The 23,189-nt window shown below is 49.5% G+C and overlaps 2 protein-coding genes across 2 annotated transcripts; one reads left to right on the plus strand and one right to left on the minus strand.

The window, feature by feature from the left end:
• Nucleotides 1-5,797: 5,797 nt before the first annotated feature.
• Nucleotides 5,798-11,248, plus strand: PAX4 (paired box 4). The gene is made up of 10 exons (XM_010975697.3): nucleotides 5,798-5,864; nucleotides 7,212-7,342; nucleotides 7,638-7,853; nucleotides 8,177-8,252; nucleotides 8,825-8,950; nucleotides 9,176-9,258; nucleotides 9,566-9,635; nucleotides 10,264-10,319; nucleotides 10,599-10,740; nucleotides 11,067-11,248. The coding sequence occupies exons 1-10, from the start codon at nucleotides 5,798-5,800 to the stop codon at nucleotides 11,246-11,248; spliced, it is 1,149 nt and encodes a 382-aa protein (XP_010973999.3).
• A 3,095-nt stretch (nucleotides 11,249-14,343) lies between these two features.
• Nucleotides 14,344-22,016, minus strand: FSCN3 (fascin actin-bundling protein 3). Its single transcript, XM_010975625.1, has 7 exons — nucleotides 21,772-22,016; nucleotides 20,063-20,759; nucleotides 19,628-19,746; nucleotides 17,601-17,760; nucleotides 16,965-17,135; nucleotides 16,435-16,640; nucleotides 14,344-14,517 (listed from the first exon to the last, which is right to left on the minus strand). The coding sequence occupies exons 1-6, from the start codon at nucleotides 21,913-21,915 to the stop codon at nucleotides 16,435-16,437; spliced, it is 1,497 nt and encodes a 498-aa protein (XP_010973927.1). The 5' UTR covers nucleotides 21,916-22,016; the 3' UTR covers nucleotides 14,344-14,517.
• Nucleotides 22,017-23,189: the final 1,173 nt, after the last annotated feature.

Here is a 23,189-nt window from a genome sequence, read left to right on the forward strand (position 1 = left end):
TAGGTATGTCTATATATATGGGTTAGTACACACCTGTATTATTTGCTCTGTCAGCTGAGAGAACCCAGAAGCACTGACACCCCAAGTAGCAGCAAGCACACCTAGTGCCCAGGTGTTTGTTTCTCATACTCTTCTCCAACAAAAGGTACCAGAGCTCCTTGAGAAATGGTGGATTGTGGGACTGGGCAGGAAATGTACAAGATAAGCCTGGAGCATCTGGCAGTATCAGAAAGTAAGGATGTACTCAAACGCGCACACACACACACACACACACACACACACACACACACACACACAAAGCAAAAACCTAACCCCACCATAGTGGGGGCATGCCAAAGGGACATAGGAGCCCACTGAAAGAGCTCCCAGTGACAAAAGCTGGGACAATTTGAGGAACAAAATTAAGTGGTATGTTGGATAATCATCCAAAGAATAAAATACGTATCTATAAGTCCATATTGACATACATAGATTATTGTACAAATAAATGGGAGAGCAGTTAAAAACTCTCCTGGGCAGAAGAGACCCAAAATCAATGTAGAGACTCCATCCTCAAAGAGGTGAAGCATAACTCTCCACTCCTCAAGTGTGAGTTGTCTGTAGGACTTCCAAAAAGGACTGTGTGGAAAGGAGCAGGGAAAGGTAACTTCAGTAGAGAAACCAACAAACACTCCCTCAGCCAGGCGCTCAAGGTCAACAGCAGCAGAGAGGTAAGTCATGTTGACAGCACGTACCCTTAATGTCTTGTGATGGGAACAGCACTTTCCCTTTTTCTGTCTTCCTTCCTCAAAACCCAGAAGCCCAGTCTAATCAGGAAAAAAACACCAAATAAATCCCAAATGAGGGATGTTCTACAAAATGCCTGACTCCTCAAAAGTTTCCTGGTTATCAAAAAAAAGAAAAATCTGAGAAGCTGTTATAGTCAAGAGGAGCTTCAGGATACCTGGTGACTAAATGAGCTGACCTAGATGGGGTTCTGGAACAGAAAGAGAATGTTAGGGGAAAACTGAGGCAATCTGAATAAAGTCTGGACTTTAGTTAATAACAGCATATCAATATTGGTTCATTAATTATAACAAATACTAAGGTAAGATGTTCATAATAGGGGAAATCAGGATAGGGTGTATGGGAACCCCCTGTATCATCTTTAAAATTTCTCTGTAAATCTAAGACTGTTCTAAAAAATAAAGTTCATTAAAATATTTTTCAATTCTTATTTTTTAAGTGACGTGTAGTCGATTTACAATGTTAGTTTCAGGTGTACAGCAAAGCAATTCAGTTATGCATATACCTACATACATATATGTAAATATATTTTCAGAGTCTTTTCCATTACAGTTCATTACAAGAAATTGAATATAGTTCCCTGAGCTCTACAGTAGGTCATTAAAATATTTTTAAAAATGGACTGCTCCCTGCCTCCCCAGATCCTCTACCCACTGAAAAGTGGGGCAGGATGGTGTGGGGAAGTGTGCAGAGTGCAGAGCTGGCTGTCCCCAGGGAACAGATGGGTCTTGGGGTCACCAGGCTGGTCTGAAAAGTCCAGTGAGGACACAGCCCTTTCCCCTCGGGCAAAGCTGGTGCGTTTGCAGACCCAAGGGCGCACTCTCCACAGGTGGCTGGAAGAGCATTCTCTGGCCGCCCCATGCCCTGTGGTCTGAGGCCCACAGTACAAGACCTGGCAGCTCTGAGCTGGGCTCTTCCTCGCCTGCCCTTCCCATGCCCCCAGGTTTCCTCTCCAGGCTTCCTGGACCCCAGCTTGCTGCGGGTTGTCTAGGGGAGTGCAGACTCACCACCACACCTGGCAAAGCCTAGTCCTGAGAGAAACATGAGGAGGGTTGAGCTCAGAGGTGAGGGGCTCACGGTAAAAAAGAGGGAAAGCTGGGGCGCCTTCTGTGTCCCTAGTTCAAAGGCAGTTGGGAGGAAGTGCTCGCCATTCCCTCCTGGCACGTTCAGAGGGAGGGAGCCGGGCAGCCTGCATTTTCAAAGCTGAGCAGAAAAGCGCAGGAATTTGTAGATGTTCGATTAGGGTCTGGGCTGGGAGAGTTGGGTGGCTGCGTTGAGCTTGCAACTTCAGCTCCAAGCTTAGGAATATCCAGGGAACTTGAAGATTCCTCACATTCTTATAACCAGAGTCGACTTTGACTTTAAACTTGGAGGCACATGCTGACAGAGAGCTGTTTTGGCGAGGTGGCCCGTGCGCTCTAGAAAGCTGAGAGCTGGCAGGAGATGGGGCTCGCTGCAGTGAAGGAAGAAGGGAGCCAGAGCCCCACAGCCCACTCAGAGGTGCCACAGGGAGGGGCGGAAACAGCCTGGAACTGGCGTCGCCTCCCCCAGGGAGTGCCCAAAGCCCTCGAAGAGGGGTCAGAGCAGAGCCGCCCAGTGTCTGCCCTGGCTGCGCCCTGCCCTCTCCAGCTTTACGCACGAGCTTGTCTTGTCTGCTGGCCCCGTGAGGAGGGCAGGGGAACTCCATCCGCTTCTCCTGAGGACAGATCTTTTCCCATAGCCTCAGGGCTTTGTACCAGGGGCTCCCAAGGGCAGAAGAAGCCAGTGGTCAGGGCTCTACAACGAGGGTGAGGGACAAGCAGGAATGGCCATGGCCAGCCTGGAGAGGGGCGCAAAGCCTGGCTGGCGGGTGGCAAGACCTCTGAGTTAATGTATAATTGTGAGCAGATGGCGGGGGCTGGCGGCAGCCTGGGACCTGGGCCCAGCTAATGAGGGACAATTAGCCCCAAGGCCGATCGGGGAGGTTGAGAGAGTCAGACAGTGAAGGCAGATATTTGCTCCTCAAACAGTCTGATGCGTTGGGCAGAGGGCTGAATGGCTGAGCCTTTGGGCTGGCCAGGCCCCCCTGCCAGGGCCCTTCCTCTCTTCTCCCTCCCCTATCACCTCTGGGTCTAAAGCCTCTGTTTGTTCAGACCCAAGAGTGCGTTGTAAAGGAGGGGGGAGAGGGTAGTTTATGGGGGAAATCGCTGCCACCACCATCTGCCAGGTCTTGTCCCTTCTCCCCCTGATACCCCTATCTCCACCCTCACACAGCTGTCTATGGGAACAGTGGGTCTGGACATGGAGACTTCGGCCCCCAGATGCAGGGGCAAACTGGGGGCAAGAGATGAGGCAGGAAAGGAGGACTAAGAGCAGGGCTACCCATACCTTCCTTGGGACCTCCTCTCACTCAGGCATGGCTAAGTAGAGTGACCACAGTCCCAGGTGCCCTGGGATTGAAGGAGATCTAGAGCCCCTGGGCATGTGCTATCCTGCCCCTGGGGCTGAAACCAGCTACTGTGGTCTCCCCTATTCCCCGGAGCTCTGGGCTAGTCTGAGGATGCTGGAGAAGGCTGGCAAAGGAGGACAGATGTGTCAGGGTGAGCTAGAAAACTCACTTCTGTGATATACTGGCCCTGCTTTGAGAACAGGAGTTCCCAACCCTAGGATCAAGCTGAACATACAACACCCACTGCCCTGCACCCCCCAAACCAAAGCATTTACCCCTGAAACCTATTCTTCCCCGCTCTGGGTCTAATCTTACAGCACCACACCCTGCTTACCTTCAGCCTGACTTCTGAGAGGGTTTCACAGAATCCAAGGTATGGGATGGGCTTTCTGTCTTGGCTCCTTCACAAAAGATCTGCCCAAGATCATAGTGGCAACAGAGCTTCCATGCACTGGGGCCTTTGTTTCCCTTCCAGGTCCTGGGCCCTCCACCCCAGCAGTGATCCGGACAACTTGTGGTGTCCTCTGCGGAAACAGGATTGCCATTCATAGCTTAGAGTCTAAAAGTACCAAATCCCCGGTAGAATGGAGCCCGGTAACTCTAGAGATGGAAGAATGAAAAGCAGGCTGCATACCTCCTCCTAAACACCCCACCTGCATCCGGACTCCCCTAGGAGGCTCATTCCCCCCTCCCCCGACCGCCACTGTTGTCAGTGCTATCAAGTCCAGGGTCCCCCAGTTTCCAGGCAAGAATTTGCCCTGGGCATCACCTCAGTCAAGGAGCCAGTTGGAGAGTTGGTGAGGACACTCTGGGAGAATGGGAGCAAGTGACACACTCTCTTCTACAGGTACCCTCATTCTCCCACAGATTTATGAGCCGAGTTGGTCAGTATTTAGGTGTTGGTCTATATACTCATTTATCTTTTTAGCAATACACATAGAACCCAGGAGTTGACCCAGTACCAGGCATATGCATTCTGGCTAGGAAGCTGTGTCTCTAGTTATGGAAGTTGCCTTTGGGCTTCTGTGCATTCAAAGCCTTGCAAACACAATCTGCAATTCCCCATCTTCCTCATTCTGCATTCCCTTCGGGAGCGCTGGCCCCTGAGTGGGTGCACTCAGGGTCCAGGGAGCCTGCTTTGAGAGAAGCTCTGTACCTGCTTCAGGAGGGCAGGCAGATGCAAGGTGGGCTCTGAGGACTTCCCGCGGAAGGACACAGTGGGTCATTGGCTGTGGTTTGCCCTGTCTCAGGGCCAGTGTCAGTCAGCCCCATACACACCTCCCTCCTCCTCTCTCCTCTGCTCATGGCCTGTGACATCACTGGCTGCTCCCAGAAGGCTGCCCTCTGCTCCTGAGCACAGGCTCTCTGTAGCTCTGGACCCTCTGGCAGGACTGAAGCAGGAGCAGAGTGGAGGCTGTTACCAGGATCGGACCACCACCATCCCTGGAGCCGGCAGGGGTCTCAGGAGCCCAGATTAGGAGACTGAGACCCTCCCACGGAAGCTCTCACCTCCTTGCCTGCACACAGGTAGCTCACCGGCAGCCTCATTGTCTGCTCTGCCTCCCATGCTGTCTCCATGTCTTTGTGTGGCCAAGCCAACCTCTCTCCTCCTCTGTTTTTGCCACTGCCACCCTCCTGCCCCTTCAGCCCCTTCTCCTGCTTTCTCACCTTCTGAGGACCAGTTCTTTTATTAGACAAGTTAGTATGAAAGTTGGAAATGCCTGGTGCAGCTACTGGGAATGGGGTTTCTGTCTGTGAGTTGGCACATGATGTTTTTATTTTGGAGATCAGTTTGTTTTGGATATTGAACCTGAGTCCCCACAGCTCCTCTGAGCTCTGGTTATTCAGCAGAGACACAGTTTTCTCAAGGATTCAGGGTTTGACTGATTTTCTGAGCTCCCCCTCCCCTCTACCCCCACCACTTGCACTGTCCCGGGCTTAGCCCTTCACATCCCTGGATTGACTCTTTCCACTGCCTTGGTGGCAATTACACGAATGTATCACAGGAATGGAGGCAGAGAAAGAGCCTCAGGATTAGAAGCTGGAAATTTCGGCTTTTGAACCTCCTTGAGCTTTACTCCCTGGGTGGCCCCTGACTTGTGGGAATCCAAATTTGTGCCTCAGTTATCTTGCTGGAGAAACCTCTGCCTTCCTTTCTGACTTTTTGGAAAGATGGGAGCCATAAGGGGAATGTGTCTCTAACTGCCTAGACAGGAGTGAGTAAAAGTCGATTTAGCTCCTGAATTTATCCAGTAGCTCTGGACGACATAGTCTTTGTGTGTTCACTGTTGTTTCCCGTGCTAGTCCCCTCTTCCTAGTTGCCCTGTAATCTCCTGGAGAGCAAAAACCTTGTCCCTTTTCTTTTTACTCCCTTCATCCCGAGCAACCAGCTCTGTGCTCACGATTAATACCTTATTCAGTAAATAACTGCAGATTAGTTAACTGAGCCAAGATGGCATGGCTATTACAGGAAAGCTCTATGAGTGAGCTGCTCTCTGGGATGACCTCCAGCCCTGCCACGGTTCCGGGCATGAAAGGAGGCAACTTCAACTCCCATTACCACCTGATGAAAGCAAGACGGACATGGTGGCCCATGACCTGGGTCCCGTGTTGCCCAGACTCCCTCGTATTCACATTGGCTTCTATGCAGGTCAGACACAGCTCTCTCCTGCCTCTCTCTCCCTCCCTCCAACGTGCCTTTGATAAATGTTACTTGAAGGAATGAGTGTCTAGTCCCAGCAAGTTGGCTTCTGAGAATGTGAGATCTAGCACTCTCCAGGGTTAACAGGAAACAACAACCCCAGCGGATGAGAAGCTGCCAAGAAAGGTGTTTTGTTCACCTCCATTTCAGTGGGTGGGACTAGCGCCTCAATGCCTCGGGGTAGAGCTGAGTCCTTGTGTTTCCCCAGACCTTCCTGGAGAGGATAAAAAAACACCAGGAAGCAGACATTGCTGAAGTGCTCTAAAGAAAGCTTTCTGGCTGGTGGTTTGGAGCTCTGTGATAATGAAGGCAGAGCCATGAAACTGGCTCTATCCTGGGACCAGGGCGATTGGGATCTTTGGTCCCTCATGCCCCACCGGCTGGACAGAACATCCCAAGCTTTGGTTTAGACCCTACTGAGCTTGAGCTTAGGAGGCAGGAGCCCTGGTCTGAGTGCATCTCCCAGGGGCTGAGAAGACTTTGCGGGGGAGGGGGGTGGAGAGGTCAGAGGGAACAGTTGTCCATTTGGAAAAGGACAGCATCATCCCTTCCCACCTCCCTGACCTCCTATGAGGGACATGTGAGAAAGACCCCTCCTAGGCCCTTATCAGGACATCCAGAAAGATTCAGTCCTCTGCTGGCTCTGCGGTGTTTTAATTCATCACTGAATGGTTTAGTAAAGAGAATTTGAATTTTCTTAGCCAAACTGTGGGCAAATTTTAGAAACCTCACTCTCTAATACAAAATGCTGCATCCCAAGACCATTGTAAGCAAGAGACTTCACCCAAAGAACCCCCGATTGTTGCAGGCTCAGCCCCAAGAACAAAGAAGGAACTCCCAAGGGGACTCCCCTCCCCAGTCTCTCCAGTTCCTGCCCTTGGGTGAGGAGGCTCAGCCTGGAGCATGCCACAGGACGGTAAGATGCCCAGGGCACGTGGGAAGAACAGGCTAGCGTGAGGAGGGCGGGAATGTCTCAGGGCTCTGCTTCCATCCACATAGTTTTACCTGCCGTTGGCCAGTGTTCTGGGGGGGGCTCCGTCCAGTCCCTTCCCCCTGCTCTACCTGATTCCCTTAGATCACGAGGGTCAGTGCATACGGCCAGGGGGCATTGATTCACCCATGAGCCAGCTCCCAAAGAAGATGGCATGTTTGGGGGACCCTGGGAGCAGAAGGGGAGCAGTCCCCTGGGGAGAGGATTTTCTCTATGGTAGGCAGCCAGGCTGGAGGTCCTCCATGCCACAGGTGGGCTGGGGAGAGGGGAGACGAGGCGTGAGGCTGCCTCCTCATCCTGCCCAGGGACCAGCAGTGTGAATCAGCTGGGGGGACTCTTTGTGAATGGGCGGCCCCTGCCCCTGGACACCCGGCAGCAGATCGTGCGGCTGGCTGTCAGCGGGATGCGGCCCTGCGACATCTCACGGAGCCTTAAGGTAGTGTGCTGGGAGCTTCACCTAGTGGTGGGGACAAGAAGCAGGGAGAAGGGGCCCCTTGAAGGGAAGTCTGGGGCTACTGCAGACTCTGAGGGCCTCTGGGGTTTGGGCTACTTCCTAGAAGACCCTCTTGAGGGCTGGGGTAGGGAGTTGCAGGCTTCCAAAGGTGAGGCTTGACTTGACTCTGTGACCTGGTCCAGTTAGTCTCATTTTGCCTTGTAGCTTCCTTTTGTCCCAAAGACACTCACCCTCTGCCCATCATGCCCTACCTGACCCTGCTTCTCACCTGATCCAGGTATCTAATGGCTGTGTGAGCAAGATCCTAGGGCGTTACTACCGCACAGGTGCCTTGGAGCCAAAGGGGATTGGGGGAAGCAAGCCACGTTTGGCTACACCCCCTGTGGTGGCTCGAATTGCCCAGCTGAAGGGTGAGTGCCCAGCCCTCTTTGCCTGGGAGATCCAACGCCAGCTCTGCGCTGAAGGGCTTTGCACCCAAGACAAGACTCCCAGTGTAAGTGCCCTGCCCGCCCCAGAACCGGGGCTTGCAAACAGGCTGTCTAGGGATGGAGAAGAAGATCCCTTCTTACTTGGCAATGGGGCCTCCCAGGCTGCGGGCGGGGCTCCTGGGCTCTCTTCTGATGCAGAAGTTTCTCTTCTGAAAAGTGGTGGCGGTAAGACAGGTGAGAAGAAGCAAGCTTGTGGGGAGAGAGAGGAGGCTGCCCTTGGGAACGAGGTATGGACTGAGATAGGAGAGAGAGGATCTTGGGGAAACATCCTCAGGGTGCAACCCTGTGTCTGTACACCATCTCCCCACTCAACACCCCACACCCTCAGGTCTCCTCCATCAACCGAGTCCTGCGGGCGCTACAGGAGGACCAGAGGCTGCCCTGGACACAGCTCAGGCTGCCAGGTGGGTCTTGGAGCTGCCTCCAAGGATGACCAGAGCCCAATCTAAGCATTATACAGTTCTCAAATTCCTTTCCTGGTCTTTCTTGGATCACCCTCACAATAAGACAACAATGAGGGCCTGGCAGGGGGGTCTTATTCTCTCTCGGCAGGAAAAAATTGAGGCTCAGAGGAAGGGAAGTGACTTACCCAAGGTCACCAGCTAGTTGTTGGCAGGTACTGGAACAGAACCCAGCTCCCCTGGCCCCTAAATTCACAAGATCTGCTGAGGAGGAGGCAGGACAGATCCTCCACACCCTCCCCCTGCTTCATTCACAGTTTCTCAGAACACCCTTCATGTGCTGTAGGATCATGCAAGCCTGGACCAAACTTGTAGCTGTCTCCCCCCAAGTGCTAAGCATGCACCCAACATGGCACTGAGTATATCTCCCACCAAGTAATTGCAGATGCCCCAGTGATGCAGCTCTGCTCTCACAGCCACTCTGTCCCCAGCATGCAGCCCCAGAGACTTGGGGACTCCATTTGACCAGGAGAATCACCATAACAAACCCCACCAGCCATTGTCTCTCTTTGCAGCTGCTTTGGCTTCAGATCCTCACACCCCACAGAGTGGTTCTGAGGCTCCCCGGGGTCCCCACCCAGGGACCAGCCACCGGAATCGGACTATCTTCTCCCCAGGACAAGCTGAGGCACTAGAGAAAGGTGTCAGGGCTGGGTGGGTGGTGGGCCAAAGGGTGCTCGGTGGGCCACATGGAGGCAATGACCCTGAGGTTGTTGGGCCAAGGCCAAGAGCTGGAGGCTGTGGGTTGCCCCGCCTTGGGGAGGAGGGCAGTTCAGGGTTGTCGCAGGTGGGGAGTGGGGCCCAAGTAAGAGACAGGCCTTGCTCCTCTCCCCGTGCCCTGGCTGTGAGAGCCTCCATCTCTGCAGAGTTCCAGCGTGGCCAGTACCCTGATTCAGTGGCCCGGGGAAAGCTAGCTGCTGCCACCTCTCTGCCTGAGGACACAGTGAGGGTGAGTGAGCTCTGCCACAAGTGTGCACAAATTACAGGGACAGTCTGGGCCGGGAAAGCTCTGGGCTCTGGTGAGCTAGGGAAGAGGGCGAGAAGGTGGAGACAGGTTTGTTTGGAGCAGAAATGATACAAGACCCTCTTTTTCCCTTCTGCTGACTGTCTCGTCTCTTCCTCACCCCAAGCCTTTGTGCTGAGGAAGGAGACAGAGAGCAAGGGCCAGAGCAGGGAGGGAGGTTGTCAAGTATGAGGACAGGTCTGCACTGAGTCCAGGTCAGGAGGCCAGCTATGTTATTTCTGCTCTCCCTCAGATCTGGTTTTCCAACCGAAGAGCCAAATGGCGCCGACAAGAGAAGCTCAAGTGGGAAATGCAGTTTCCAGGTGATTTCTCTGCCTATCCATCCACCCATCCATCCACTCACCTATCCTTCCTTCCATCCAACCACCCATCTTTTCTTCCAACTACCCACTCACCCATCTATCCATCCATCCATCACCCATCGATCCATCCATCCTTCCTTCCTTCCACCCATCCATCATCCATCTTTCCTTCCAGTCATCCACTCACCTTTCATTCCCTGCTTCCTTCCTCCCTTCCTTCCACCCATCCGTCTTCCCTTCCTTCTGTCTATTCACTCACCTACCTATCCATCCATCCATTCTTCCTTCCATCGATCCACTTATTCAACCATCCAACCATCCATCCATCCATCCACCCACCATTTACTCAGTACCTTCCATGCACCAGACCCTGTGTTAGATGCTTGGGATATGAAATCCCTGCTTTTCAGGGTTGCACTGTCCCCAGTTCACCATCCCCAAGATTTAATCCTTCCCCAGTCTTCCAAGACCCTGCCTTGGGGAGGAGAGCAGTTTAGGGTTGTAACATTCATCTCCTCCACTCCTGCCAGAAGTTGTTGCCTTTCCTAGAATCTCCCTGCCTCTCACTGCCACTACCTGCTCCCCAGACCTGTTCTGCCCTCTAAGTGGATTGACTCTTACCTTGTAGGTGTTTCCCAAGGTCTGACTGTACTGAATGCTTCTCCAGGGATCGTCTCTGCACAGGTATCCAGGAAGAGAGGGGGGTTTGTGAACTGGGAAGACTGAAGGGCTCACCGCTTTTCCCACTCCTAATGAAGGCCTGAGCTAGAATTGATGGCTCCCCTGGGCCCCCACAGTGCACGCTTCTAAAAAGCACCATCCTCATTGTCTTCTCTGTGAATGGCTCCCTCTGGAGTTTTTCAGGATATGGCCTGGAGGTGGGGGGTGTGCAGCCCTGAGGTCCCAGTCCTGCTAAACAGGAGACATCACTGGCAGCTGAAGGTTTCCTCTTGATTTTTCTAGCAGTCCCCTGGAAGTGAGTCCACAGCAGTCCTACCTGCCCTGGAATCCTTGGGTCCCTCCAGCTATCAGCTGTGCTGGGGGACAGCGTCTGACAGGTGTCTGAGTGACACCCCATCACAAGCCTGTCTCAAGCCCTGCTGGGGTAAGAATCCAGGCCTGGTCTTCCTCCTGCAGGATGAGGGGAGGACTGACTCCCTGACCCACAGAAGGGCATGGGTCTCCAGCTGGGGTCATCAAAGGAAACTCAGTACAGCTTTCCTCATTCCTTGCATGGCCCACAAGAAGGGGAGGCCAGTGCCCTCAGTCTATACTACCCTCGACAGTCATAGCAGCAAAAGGGGTGGGGTTGGGATTCGAGTGTATCCATCCAGGGTAGAGAACCAATGCCCGCCCTTCTCCACATCAGTGACTTCGAGGGGGTAGGGTGCCAGTGACAAGCCCAAGCTCACTCTCTCTCTATCCCTCCAGGCTACCTGCCGCCCCCAGCCGAGCTCCCTGGGTTCAGTGCTGCATTGCCATCTTTCATTCCACTGCCCCGGTCGCCAGTCTTTGTGCCCCTCAGGCCTTGCGCTGGCCTGGCTCCCCACTGCAAGGCCTGGGACGAGGGAGGAGGGCCAGAGTGGAAAGGAGATGGGGTGGGGAGGATCTGATACTGCCTGCCCAAGCAGTTCATGGCTCCTCCCTCCTTCTGTGTCTCCTCATCTGTGGGCCTTGCCCCTTCTATGTGTCAACTGATTGGAGGGGCTGGAGAAGCCATGCCCATCTATTTCTCACTCTTATCTTAAGAGGCTTCCAGTTGTCAGTAATAAAAATACTTTTTAATTAGCAGTAGTTCTGTTGTTTATCATGTTTTTCCCATGGGCACTCATACTCCCAACCCCCATATTTAGCAATTATAAACAATCTGCCCCATATCTACCTACCTACCTTTCTACCTGTCTATTTCATGTATCTATGCATCTGTCTAGCTGATCTATTTATCTATGTAACTATGTATCTATCTGGCTATCATCTATCTAATCTATTTATGTGTCTATATAACTATATATTACCTATTGTCTACCTATCCAATCTAGCTAATCTCTGTATTTATCTATGTATGTATGTATCTACATATGTTAGTATCTGTCTTGGTGTGTGGGGGCTTGTACACCCACACATTCGCACATGTACACATCCACACACTGAGAGTACCTCATGGCATGTCACCTCTAAGTCCTCCAGCATGCGTTGCCAAGAAATAAAGGAGGTTTTCTTACATAACCTCAACACCACTGCCACACCATTAGCACGTCTAATGAAATGTATAATAATTCCTTAATCTAAGAAACAGACATTAACAACTGAATGGCATATGTATTTTTTGCATAGCTGCAAACAGAGCAGAAATGCCATTTTTTATATTCTACCTGTTTCATTATACACGCTTCTGGGGTACGTTTGCTTGGCAGTAAATTCCAGATTGTCTCCATTTCCCCTCCTCCTGGGAAGCCTTGGGATGTAGGGAAAGAGAGGGACACAGGGGAAAGAGGGTGAAGAAGGGGCTATTTGGAATGGGGGATGGGCTCACCCCTCCAAATTCTTTCCTTTTTGGGGATGATGCTAAGCAGGGTAGGCGGTGCTGGGGGCACGTTTACTCACTCCCATCTGCGACAGGCACTGGTCCAGTTGTCCTTCAAGATGTCTATTTATCATCAAATACTCTAGAGCCGCGCTGTTCAATAAGTAACCACCAACCACATGTGGCTATTTAAGTGTAATTACAATGAAATAAAATGAATAATTCAGCTCCTCACTCACACTAGCCCCAAATCAAATGCCCAACAGTCACACACGCCCATGGCTCCTATACTGGACAGCAAACATTATACCGCATTTCCATCGGCTCAGACAGTTCGATGGGACAACCCAGCTCTACGGTGAAATTCCAAGGGTAATAGAACACAGCCTGCCCCTGCCCTGCCTTCTCCCCCTCAAGCTGGGGGCCCTGCTGGAAATGGGCCAGGTTTTGTAGGGTGACAATCTTTACAGTATGGCCTGAGAATAAGCCATTCACCTCAGTGACAAAATTGACCTCAGCAGTGGAAGGAGCTGTCAGCTGAGGCCCCATGGCTGAGCACATTAAAGTGGAGGATGGATGGCCACCTGTGGGGAACAGGGAATAAGGTGTGTGTGTGTGTTTGTGTGTGTGTGTGTGTGTGTGTATGTGTGTGTGTGTGTGTGTGTGTGTGTGTGTGTGTGTGTGTGTGTGTTTTCCTGGGCTCATGCATGCATGCCCATGTGTCTGAGTGTGTATATGTATTTATGGAAAGCCGAGGAACGGATTCTGCACTAAATGACTGCCAAGGTCCTATCTCTGAAGACTGTATTCCACTCTCTGTCTTTGGCCTGTTCTTAATGTCTTCCAGGAAAAGAGATGTGCTGGTCTCTAGTGTTAGCAACCATCACTTCTTGGATTAAATTTTTACACAATTCTTTCATGTTTCTTAAGGAGAAACATACAGAAGCCGAACATCATTTTCCTTTAACCAAACGGAATCTCTCTTATATTCTAGTTTCAGCTTCTCTTCTCAGTGGACTTAAAAACCCAGCACTGATTATGGGATGGTGCAATTTTTTCTCAAATAGGGGTCAGGCATCACTGTGGGTATTTGTCAAACTTTTAGGAGCTGTGTGGATGCTGCTTTACATAATACTGAGTCAGTAATGAGAAAATTCTTCCTTTTTCAACTCCTTTTCAATTCTTATTGCATCAAAGAGCAAGTTTTCATGCTGGTCCTGGTCTTTAGCACCTCTGTAAGAGTGGCTAATCTACTTTTTCCCCCTGGTTTTATTTGTTTGTTTGTTTTTGGAGAGGGGTAATTAGATTTTTTAAATTAATTAATTAATTTATAATGGAAGTACTGGAGACTTGTGCATGCTAAGCACACGCTTTACCACTGAACCATATTCTCCCACAAAATCTACTTTTTTTTTTTTAAACAGAGGGAAAGGGAGCCTCAGGTTCTGAGCCTTGGTCAGGGGAGAGAAATCTAACTGAGATTTGATAACATTGCTTTGTTTTCACTGTATTTATTTTTATAGTCACTCTATTTATGGCAAGTGATTCTGGTCTTCCATTTTATGATTAAAATATCCCTTTCTAAATAAATGTACTTAAATGCCTGTGTCAAGAAACACATTAATAGGGCAGATGGTAGGTAGATAAAGGCCAAAGTTATGAAGATAGTGCAAGAATGACAGTCATTTTGGAAGCTCTGTTTTGTGGAAAGAGTGAGCATTAGAATCTACTCTAATTGAAGAATTTAGTCACAGGCCCTGGTCACAGGCAGATCACTTCAGCTCCTTGTAAACAGTGGTCAGTGATGGAGAAGGTACCTGCTGTGCCCAACTGACTGGATCAATGGTAATGAAAAGATGGGATGGTTGGTAAACTTGGAGGGAGGGTAAGTCATACAGGCATAAGGTGTTACCACCATTACCCTGTGCCCATAGGACTAATAATCCTTCATTCTTTCTAAACCAAAAGGACATCTACTCATGTCTGGATTCTTGGCAAGGCTAGCTCCTCATGGGGTCACTGGGAAAAGTCTAGTGGTTCTGGTAGGCATGAGAAGCAGTGGAAGGACAGGTTACCATTTAGTCTCCCCTCTTCTCGATAGAACCCAGCTGGAGTGGCCTGGGGCCTCGGTCTCTACCCACATCCACACCCCTGCTCTCAAGTCAGAGGCACACCAGGGTCTTGGGGGTGGCCTTTTGTGATGTATTGTTGCTCGAATCAGGTGTTTTGCTAAACTGGGTGGGAAAAGTTGTATAACAGATATTCTTCTCGTGGATCTTGACTCTGGGGTTCCTGTTTGGTTTAGTGGAGTAGTTTCTCCTGCAGGATTTGGATTTTGGTAGGTGGCATCCCTTTGACCTGGGGAGGGAAGAGGAAATAGAAACCTTCAGTCAGTCATTTGCTGATCTCTAGCTTTTAGGAGAAAACCTGGTGAGATCCTGTGGGAAGAGAGAGAATAAAGCGATTTGTCCCATTCTTGATGAAGGATCACAAGGACATAGATGAGGTTAACTTATAGGAAAAGGCAATAGAAATAATTTTTAAAAATCAAGTGAATGATATAAAAAAAATACCATTAGAGTTCACAGGGAGACTACAGTTAATAGGAAAGATTTACTAAGAATTCAGATTGAGTTGGGGAAGGCTTCTGATGGGGTGAGAGGGTGCTGGGTGGCAGGCTGTGTACTAAGCATTTCACTATCATCATCTCATGGAACTGAACAATCCCACAAGATAATTGCTATCTTCCCATTTCACCCACAACAACAACAACAAAAACCGAAGAGAGGTTCATTTGCCCAAGGTCAAACTACAACTTCTAAAATCTAATTAGAACCCAGTTTGGAGTCCAGAAATGAGCTCTTAACCACTTTGCTACACCATCTACTAGAATGCTAGGCCTTGAAGGAGCCTGAGAAATTTAGTTCAATCCAAATGCTTCAAGGGATAGGTAAGAAAAGAGGTCCAGTGGAATTTCATTTTATTTCCTCCAATTTGGCCACAGTTAAAGGGCTTGTGTAGAAAACTGGTAGAAAATAGAGGAAAAGAGTGAACATTTATGGGGATCCCTGTCAAGATGTATGCAGTCATTGAACCCTCGCACCACCCTATGTAGTAGATACTACTCCCATTTTGCAGACAAGGAAGGCAAGGCCTAGAAGTGTTAGAGCAATTTCTGTGGGGTTAGAGCTCTAGTAGAAAGTTTTGGTTCCAGGTCTATATAATATCAAAACTGAATCTCTTGCAGGGATCAGTATAGATCAGTGGTAGAGGGCATGCTTAGCATGCATGGCATCCTTGGTTCAATCCCCAGTACCTCTGTCAAAACCAAAACAGAAACAAAAAACTGAATCTCTTTCCACAACATCTTCATGAATTCCCAAGCCAGGAAAGAGATGTCAATTGTGAAGGGGCCAGGCTAAGGGCAGTGAGGTGCCCTGAAGAGTTGTGAGCAGGGAACGATTGAATGAAGGCAGCACCTTAGGAAAGGGAACTTGGTGTGGAGAAGATGGGCTTGGTGACAGGGAGGGCTGCTGGCGAGCCCTTGTTGCAGTGACTGGCAATGGTAATTAAGAAGGAGCAGGCACTCAAGAGGCATTGCTAAGGAAGTACCCATTTCAGGGTTTGGTGAAAGGAATGAAAGGGAGGAAGGAGAGGCGGTGATGGGTCTTGAGCCTGAGCGTTTGCGAGGATGGTGGTGTTCTCGATGGCCATGGGGAGGACAGGAAGAATCACCTTTGAAGGGAAGGGTGACAAGGCTGATTTTGAGGGGATGGCAGGATGAAGTCAAGCCAACCGTCAATCAGGAAGTTGGAAAGGTATGATGTTAGGTGAGATTAGGAGAAGGGTCAGTGCCGCAGATAGATATCTGGGAGCCATCAGCATCCCAGGGATCCAGTGCTGTGGGAATAGAAAGTGCATAGGGTGAAAAAGATACCCCCAAAGCTACCTGACTTCCCTATAAATGGGGCAAAACTCCGGATCTCAATGGAGAGCTAGATTCACAAGTACACCTCGTCCTGTGCCCTGCAGGCTTGCTTGCAAGCACGTGTCGGCAGGACACGAGAGTGAGAACCCTAGATCCTCCTCTCTCGCTGGTCTAGGTTTAGAAGTCCTGAGGAAAAGCACAGATTTGGAGAAACGTCTGGAGTTGATCCAGTTGTGGGACAGAAGTCAGCCTGCGGTACATTTTGATCTTGCCCTCACCTGCCTCCCCACACTCCTCTCTTCTCCTCCTGCTCCCCCACCCCCAGGTCCTTACCCACTTTACTTTACCTAGAATTCCCAAATACACTCTCTGGTAATGTCTTCGCTGTCCGCCACCAGGGTGCCGCTTCGGTCTGATCTCATGTAGAAGCCGTTGGGTGCCAGCACCGTGAGCAAGTTGCTGCCCTGAAGCTCTATGCAGAAGTTGAGGGCGAACTTTCCCCAAGGGCGAAAAGTGCCAAAGGACGTTATTGACCAGAAGGAGCCACTCTGTGCTGGGGTGGGGAAGAGCTCAGGTTGGTGGGCCATTCTGCAGGGGAGTCGCCCACAGTACCGCCTCCGAGGAGGCCCCCAGGAGGCATGCCAGCCCTCCCTGACTGCCCTACCCTGCCTGTGTTGGCAGGACCCTCCATGGAAACCCAGGAGGGCTGCTTTCTATTCTGCCCAGCCACTCTGGGGCCCTTGAAGTGTGAAAACCAACAGAAACTCTGTTTTTTCTATTATAATAAGCAGGCCCTGAGGGGCAGGCCTTGAAGTCAGAGCTGGGCTGAGGCCGAGCCCGCCGGTGAACCCAGGGGTGAGGAAGTGCAGATGCTCACCTTGGAAGTGGTAGATGCCCTGGCGGCAGGGCAGCAGGTGAATGCAGTCAGGCTGATCCATGTTGCACTGCAGGAGGTCATGTTCGGACGAGGTGCCCACGTACCCGTACCGTCCCCGCAAGGCAAGGAAGGGACGGTTGGCTAATCGAATCCCAAATTCCTCATTTGGGCCTGAAAGAAACAGGAAGGAGTTGTCTGGATGGGCTGCCTCTAAATGCTTTCCTTGATGGAAACAGGAAGAGGAGCACTAATTGCACTAAGGGTGTTAATATTTCGTGAACACCTACTATGTGCCAGGTCTTAAGTGAGGTGCTTGTGAAATGTTTGTGAAATCCCTGAGTACAGCACGGAGGCCAAGAAATTTTAATATTCTTTCTTCCTTTGAGATGTGAGAATCTATTTACTCCTCATGATAATTCTGTGAGGCAGACAGGTTGGCTATCACCTACACTGATGATGGAGACAATGAAATTGAGCAGCAGAGAAGTGGTTTGCCCAAGTGATGATGAAAATTCAGTGACTCAGCAAGTATACAAATCTTCCGACCCCAAATCCAGTGGTCTTTCTAGCATATCCCCAGCTTCCTCTGAAAGCATCTCCCACTTGGAGTAACTTGGCAGGGGTCTGCTCGCTCACCTGGAATGGTGGCATTGGCCATCAGCAGGCCGTTGGGTGCGATGCCCAAGAAGCGTCCATTGGGAGACTGTAGGATGATCCTGCCACAATTCCAGTGCATACGAAAGAAGGTGTCAGACTCCAGTGGGTGCCCATCAGCCAAAATTGTCCTATGACGCCTCTGGAAAAAATATCAGGAAAAGAGAAGGGAAGCAAGGACCCAAAATCTCAGCTTTCCTCCCATCATTTTTATTCTTAAACCCTCTTTCTCACAACACACCCATTAGCTTTTTTTACTCTTCCAGGGTACGCTTATGATCTCAGATGCTTTTTGGAAAATATGTTGTGGCCTCAGCTCTACCACATCTTCAGTCTGTGCTGTATCCCACATGGAAAGAAATGACCCTTGGCTCGGACTCCAAAATCATTTCAAAATGGATCATTGACATAAATTTGAAATCTAAACTATAACACATCTAGAAGAAAACATAGGAGAAATTCTTTGCAACTTTAGGGTAGGCAATAATGTCTTGGGACAAAAAAAAAAAAGCACTAACCATTTATAAAATAGAGAAATTAGACTTCATCAAAATTAAAAACTTGCTGTTCAAAAGACACTATTAAGCAAATGAAAAGGCAAGCCACAGATTGGGAGAAAACATTTACAATACATATATCTGACAAAGGACTTGATTTCAGAACACATAAAAGCTCTTACAACTCAATAATAAGACAAACAACCCAATAACAAATGCATAAAAAATTTTAACAGACACCTCACCTTTGTATATCAGAGAAAATATACAAATGGCCAATATGCACATGTAAAGATGCTCAACATTATTAATTATAAGGAAAAGACAAATTAAAACCACAATAAGATGGCATTACACTTTTAACTTTAGAGTGGCTAAAATCAAAAAGATAGATAATACCCAGTGTTGGTGAAGATGTGGAGCAATTAGAACTCTTATACATCACTGGCGAGAATGTAAAATAGTACAATCACTTTAGAAAACTGCTTCATATCTTCATAAAAAGTTATTTTGGTGGGGGTGGTCATTAGGTTTACTTACCTTTTTTTGAAGGAGATACTGGGGATTGAACCGAGGACCTTCTGTATGCTAAGCATGTGCTCTGCCACTTGAGCTATACCATCCCCCTATATCTTCTTAAAAAGTTGAACACACTTTTTATCATATGACCCAATAATTCCAATCCTAGGTATTTGCCCAAGATAACTGAAAGTATAGGCCTACAAAAAGACTTGCACTTGAATGTTCATAACAACTTTGTTCATAATAGCCCAAGCTGGAAACCACTCAAGTGTTTATCAACAAGTGAATGGGTAAGCAAATTATGTTTGTGTCTATGAGTAGGATTATAGAATACTATCCGGCAATAAAAAGAATGAACTATTGATACATGCGACATCATGGCTGTATCTCAAAAACATGTGAAATGACTGTAAATTGACTATACTTCAATTAAAAAATAAGTTAATAAAAAAAAAAAGAGAGCTTTGCATGAACCAAAAAGAAAAAAAAAATGTAGAATGAAAGAAGCATATATACCATAACACTGCATGATTCCATTTCTATGAATTTGCAGAATAAGGAAATCTAATCTATAGTCACAGAATATATATTATTGGTAGTGGGGAGGGTCAGAGTGGAGGGAAACTGACTGAAAATGGGTAAGAGGGAATTTCTGTGGTGAGAGAAATATTCTCTAACTTGTGCTATGGTTGTGACATGATAGCATAAGTATACATGTTTGTCAAAACGTATCTGACTGTAAACTTAAAATGGGTGCATTTTGTTGTATGTAAATTATGCCTTGATAAAGTTTTTTTAAGATTTTTTTTTTAAACAAGAGGTCCCATTGGATGAATGTGGGCCCACTGGATGAAAATGAATGTTTATTGACAAGAGCCTCCATAGTTCACCTCACCATCTGACTATCTGCCTTAAAGAAGGAAAAAGTGTGTCTAGAGAGGGAGACCTCAGGGCTTAAGGGGTCCCCTGCTCAGAAAGTCAAGGGCTTACCTGGGCCAGGTAGCAGCCATTGGCTGAACGAATCTGCAAGTTGGGGCTCTCGCCATCACATTCAAACTGGAACAAGGACACTGGGATTACATGCTCAGAGGCAGCACACACCTCAATATCTGTGGAGGAAGAACATGTCAGAGAAGCCTGAGTCTAGTCTCAGCTCCTCCGCCATACTTTTGGCTGTTGTTCCCTCTGTTTTCCTTCCTCAGCCTTCATCACCTTCTGTTGGACCATAGTAGGCTGGAGAAGACCCAGGTCACTTTCCCCTCAAAGCCATGCCTCTGCCTTAAAGGCCTTCTTCATGGCACAAGAGATCCTCTTGGGACCTCAGGATCTTCCTTATCAGTAGGTTCAGAATCCTCACTGATCCCAAACACAATTTCCTCTTCCAGCCCTCCCTCCCTCTGTGGCTGTGTTGGACCTAGCACTTGCCGTAGATGACGGAGAGAAATTTCCGAGTCTTTGACCTGAGGCTGACCCAGGTAGGGCAGCGCTTGAGGATGAACCACTCCTCGCCCCGATGTGGACTGGAACCCAGGCTTAGGAGCAGGCGTGGGCCCTGTGGATACAACATGCCTCCTTCCCCATCGCTCAGTGCCACAAGCCCTCCAGGCCGCACTTGCATGTGAAAAGCTGTCTGTGTTGAGGGTTCGGAGACCAGCCGGTCTAAGTGGGACAAGAAGGTGTGTGCAGAGGTCTCCAGGTGGTAGCATCCATCTTGGAAGTGCAACAGGAAGCCACATTCTTCTAGGCAGGGAATTGGTGTGTCCACCCAGACTCTGCCTATGGTGGGGTCAGCCCGGGCATAGCAGTGGTTGAGGGGGCTGTAGAGGATCACATGGGCATGCAGGGCTGGCCGGGGGGTCCACATGTGGTATGCTGAGAGGACCCGGGAAGTGCAGAAAACATTCTCGCCATCAGACTCCAGATAACGACCACTGATTATGCACTGGAGGGTCCATTTACCATTGCGGTGGAAACGGAGTAGGAAACATCCATGATGGCTTGTCTTTGGCCGGCCATAGCACACAGAACCATTCGCCTCACACAGAAGGTAAAGGCCCTGCAAGCTTCTTAGTCGGACCACAGCCTGTGTGTCATGCTCATTGCTCACTAGGATCTCCCAGGTCTGGAGGCATCGGGAGGAAGAAGAGGGGAATCAGTACTGCCAAGAGATTAGACTGGGGAGTCCATGACCATCACCCCCTGTATCACCCCAGCACCTTCACTGAGAACATCCACCTTCCCTCCACATCGGCCTCCTTACTGTCCACTCTTCTACCCTCTCATCCCGTGGTAATCCAAAGATCTTAGGGCACCTCCACACTGGAGCTATAAGGTTTCTCAAGACTCCAGGAGAAGTTCTAGATACCCAACCCTTTCAGGCAACAGAAGGTAAAACTCCCTCTTTCTTCCTTGATCACTTCCTTAAATACCCAACTTTCCAATAAATGCTTCGGTTTAAGTCTTACTTCTCTCTTCTCATAGTTGCCCCTGAACAGCACACTTAGCCAACATATCCACCTCCAAAGGCCACCTCTCCAACATGGCAGGAGAAAAGCAAGACCTCTTACAGGCAGGCCTGGGCTCCGGGGATGAGGATGGAAGCACAGACAGCCGAGATGCAATAATCTGTTTCAGCTGTGATCAAGCTTGTTCTAAGTGGGAGGACTTTGTTATTGCCTCTCTGTAGCACCAGCCTGGAGGTGCCTACATCACTCTCTCAAAAGAAGACCAACTCTCCTATGGCTTCTAAAGTACCCCATTCTCAAACTATAGCCAGAACGGAAACATAGACCTTGCAGTAACTCCACTGATCCAACTTCCCCCGGATGTCCACAATTCTGCCTGCTAGTCTGGGCTCTCCACCTCTCCTTTTTGTGATAACGCAATCATTCTGTGCTGATATAGAGGGTTGGGAGCACCCAGAGCAAGACAAGGTAGCAAAGCCAGGGCTGAGGCTTCCCCTCATGCAACACGCTTAGAGAGAGGGAGATGAGCCTGGATTGTCCCGGCAATGGCAGAGGCTAGTAAGTCATTAGGTTAAAAGTGCCCCCCCATCTCCCCACCACCGCCCCCCCCCCCCCACACACAGCTTGGCCACTGGGAAAAATGGTTCCAGTGCAGGTTTGCTTCATTACCTGTCTCCGGCCCAAACCCTTTGCAGTAGCAGTGACCATATTCTTATATGTCTCAAAAGTGAGGTAGGATCCTGCCCAGCTGATGAGCCCAACCCTTAGGTCCTCGGCCTTGGGTTGTCTTGGCATCCACTCCACCTCGTCCATGCGGCCGGCACCACAGGTGATGACTCCGTCCGGCCCAGCCTTCCCCCCAGTGGTGAGGTTCCACAGGCCATAGGGCCTGGAATCAGGCCCTTAGTACCCACCAGAAGACGTTCCCAGAGGGAACTTCCCGGGCAGAGGCCGGCCTGGGTCCCAGTGCCTCTGTGACCCGGGAGCATTGTGACTGTGAGGTCTGCCTCTTATCCCACCATAGAGGGGAAAGGACTGGCTCAGCAACATCAATCCACGGGCCAGAGGAAGTGGGTCTGGGGCCTCTGGCTTTATCCTCCCACCTCACTGCAGGCACCGAGGGCACCGAGTTAAGACTGGGAAGCAGAACTTCAGCTTGTGCCAGTGACCACCTGCGACTTCAGGCAAGTCCCTCCCCTTCTCCACTTCTGTTTCTCATTTCAGTGGCAGGATAGAAACCAGCCTCTTTCTTCTTTAGAAGTGGGTTCTGCCTGGATCCCACGGGGCTCAAGTGTTTTTAGAATTCAAGATATCCAAGAAAAATCTATTAACTTTTATGGCCCTTGGGAGAATGAGACCAAAATGTCTCAGAGGGTACTTTTCAGGGAGTGTGAGGAAACCCTAGGTAACCAGCAAGAATCCAATTACTCGTGTCAGTCAGGAAGGGCTGACTCAGGAGCAGGGTAAGGAGAATGGCCCAGGTTGGGGGAGCACAGAACACCCTCCTCACAGTCCCCAGGTGCACTGCTGCTGGACAGACAGCCAGGGCTGCCCCTAAGGGTACCCGCCCTTCCCTGATGAAGGAGTCTCTGCTGGTCAACCGCCTCCAGGATTCACTACCTACAAAGCCCATGGAGAAAACCACCTCAGAACTTGGAGAAACCGACATGAAATAAGAAGGGACAAAGGGAAAAAGAAATAATCATGGTGGGTCTTGTTTAAGCTTTGCTAGGATGCAAAGAGAAATGGGCAGAGTGAGCCATACCTGAATAGCCCACAGCCCTGGTCCAGTACACGCATCTTCCTCTTCCCCGTAGGTGAAGTCTTCACAGGTAGAAAGTCTCAGGGGTGCACAATGAGGGGCCGTAATCCCCCAGGCCCTAACAATGTTTTATAAAACAAGGCTAATAGGCTACGAGTGGTAGAAACACCAAAATGCATATTCTTGGGCCTCAGACCAGTTCTGATGAATCACATCTAAAAAAATTTTTTTCTTTTTCCTTTTTAAAATATTTTTTCATGAGGTAATTTTAGGTTTATTTATTTATTTATGTATGTATGTATGTATGTATGTATGTATGTATTTA

This window comes from Camelus dromedarius, chromosome 7 (assembly GCF_036321535.1).
Source record: "Camelus dromedarius isolate mCamDro1 chromosome 7, mCamDro1.pat, whole genome shotgun sequence".
NCBI lineage: Eukaryota > Metazoa > Chordata > Mammalia > Artiodactyla > Camelidae > Camelus > Camelus dromedarius.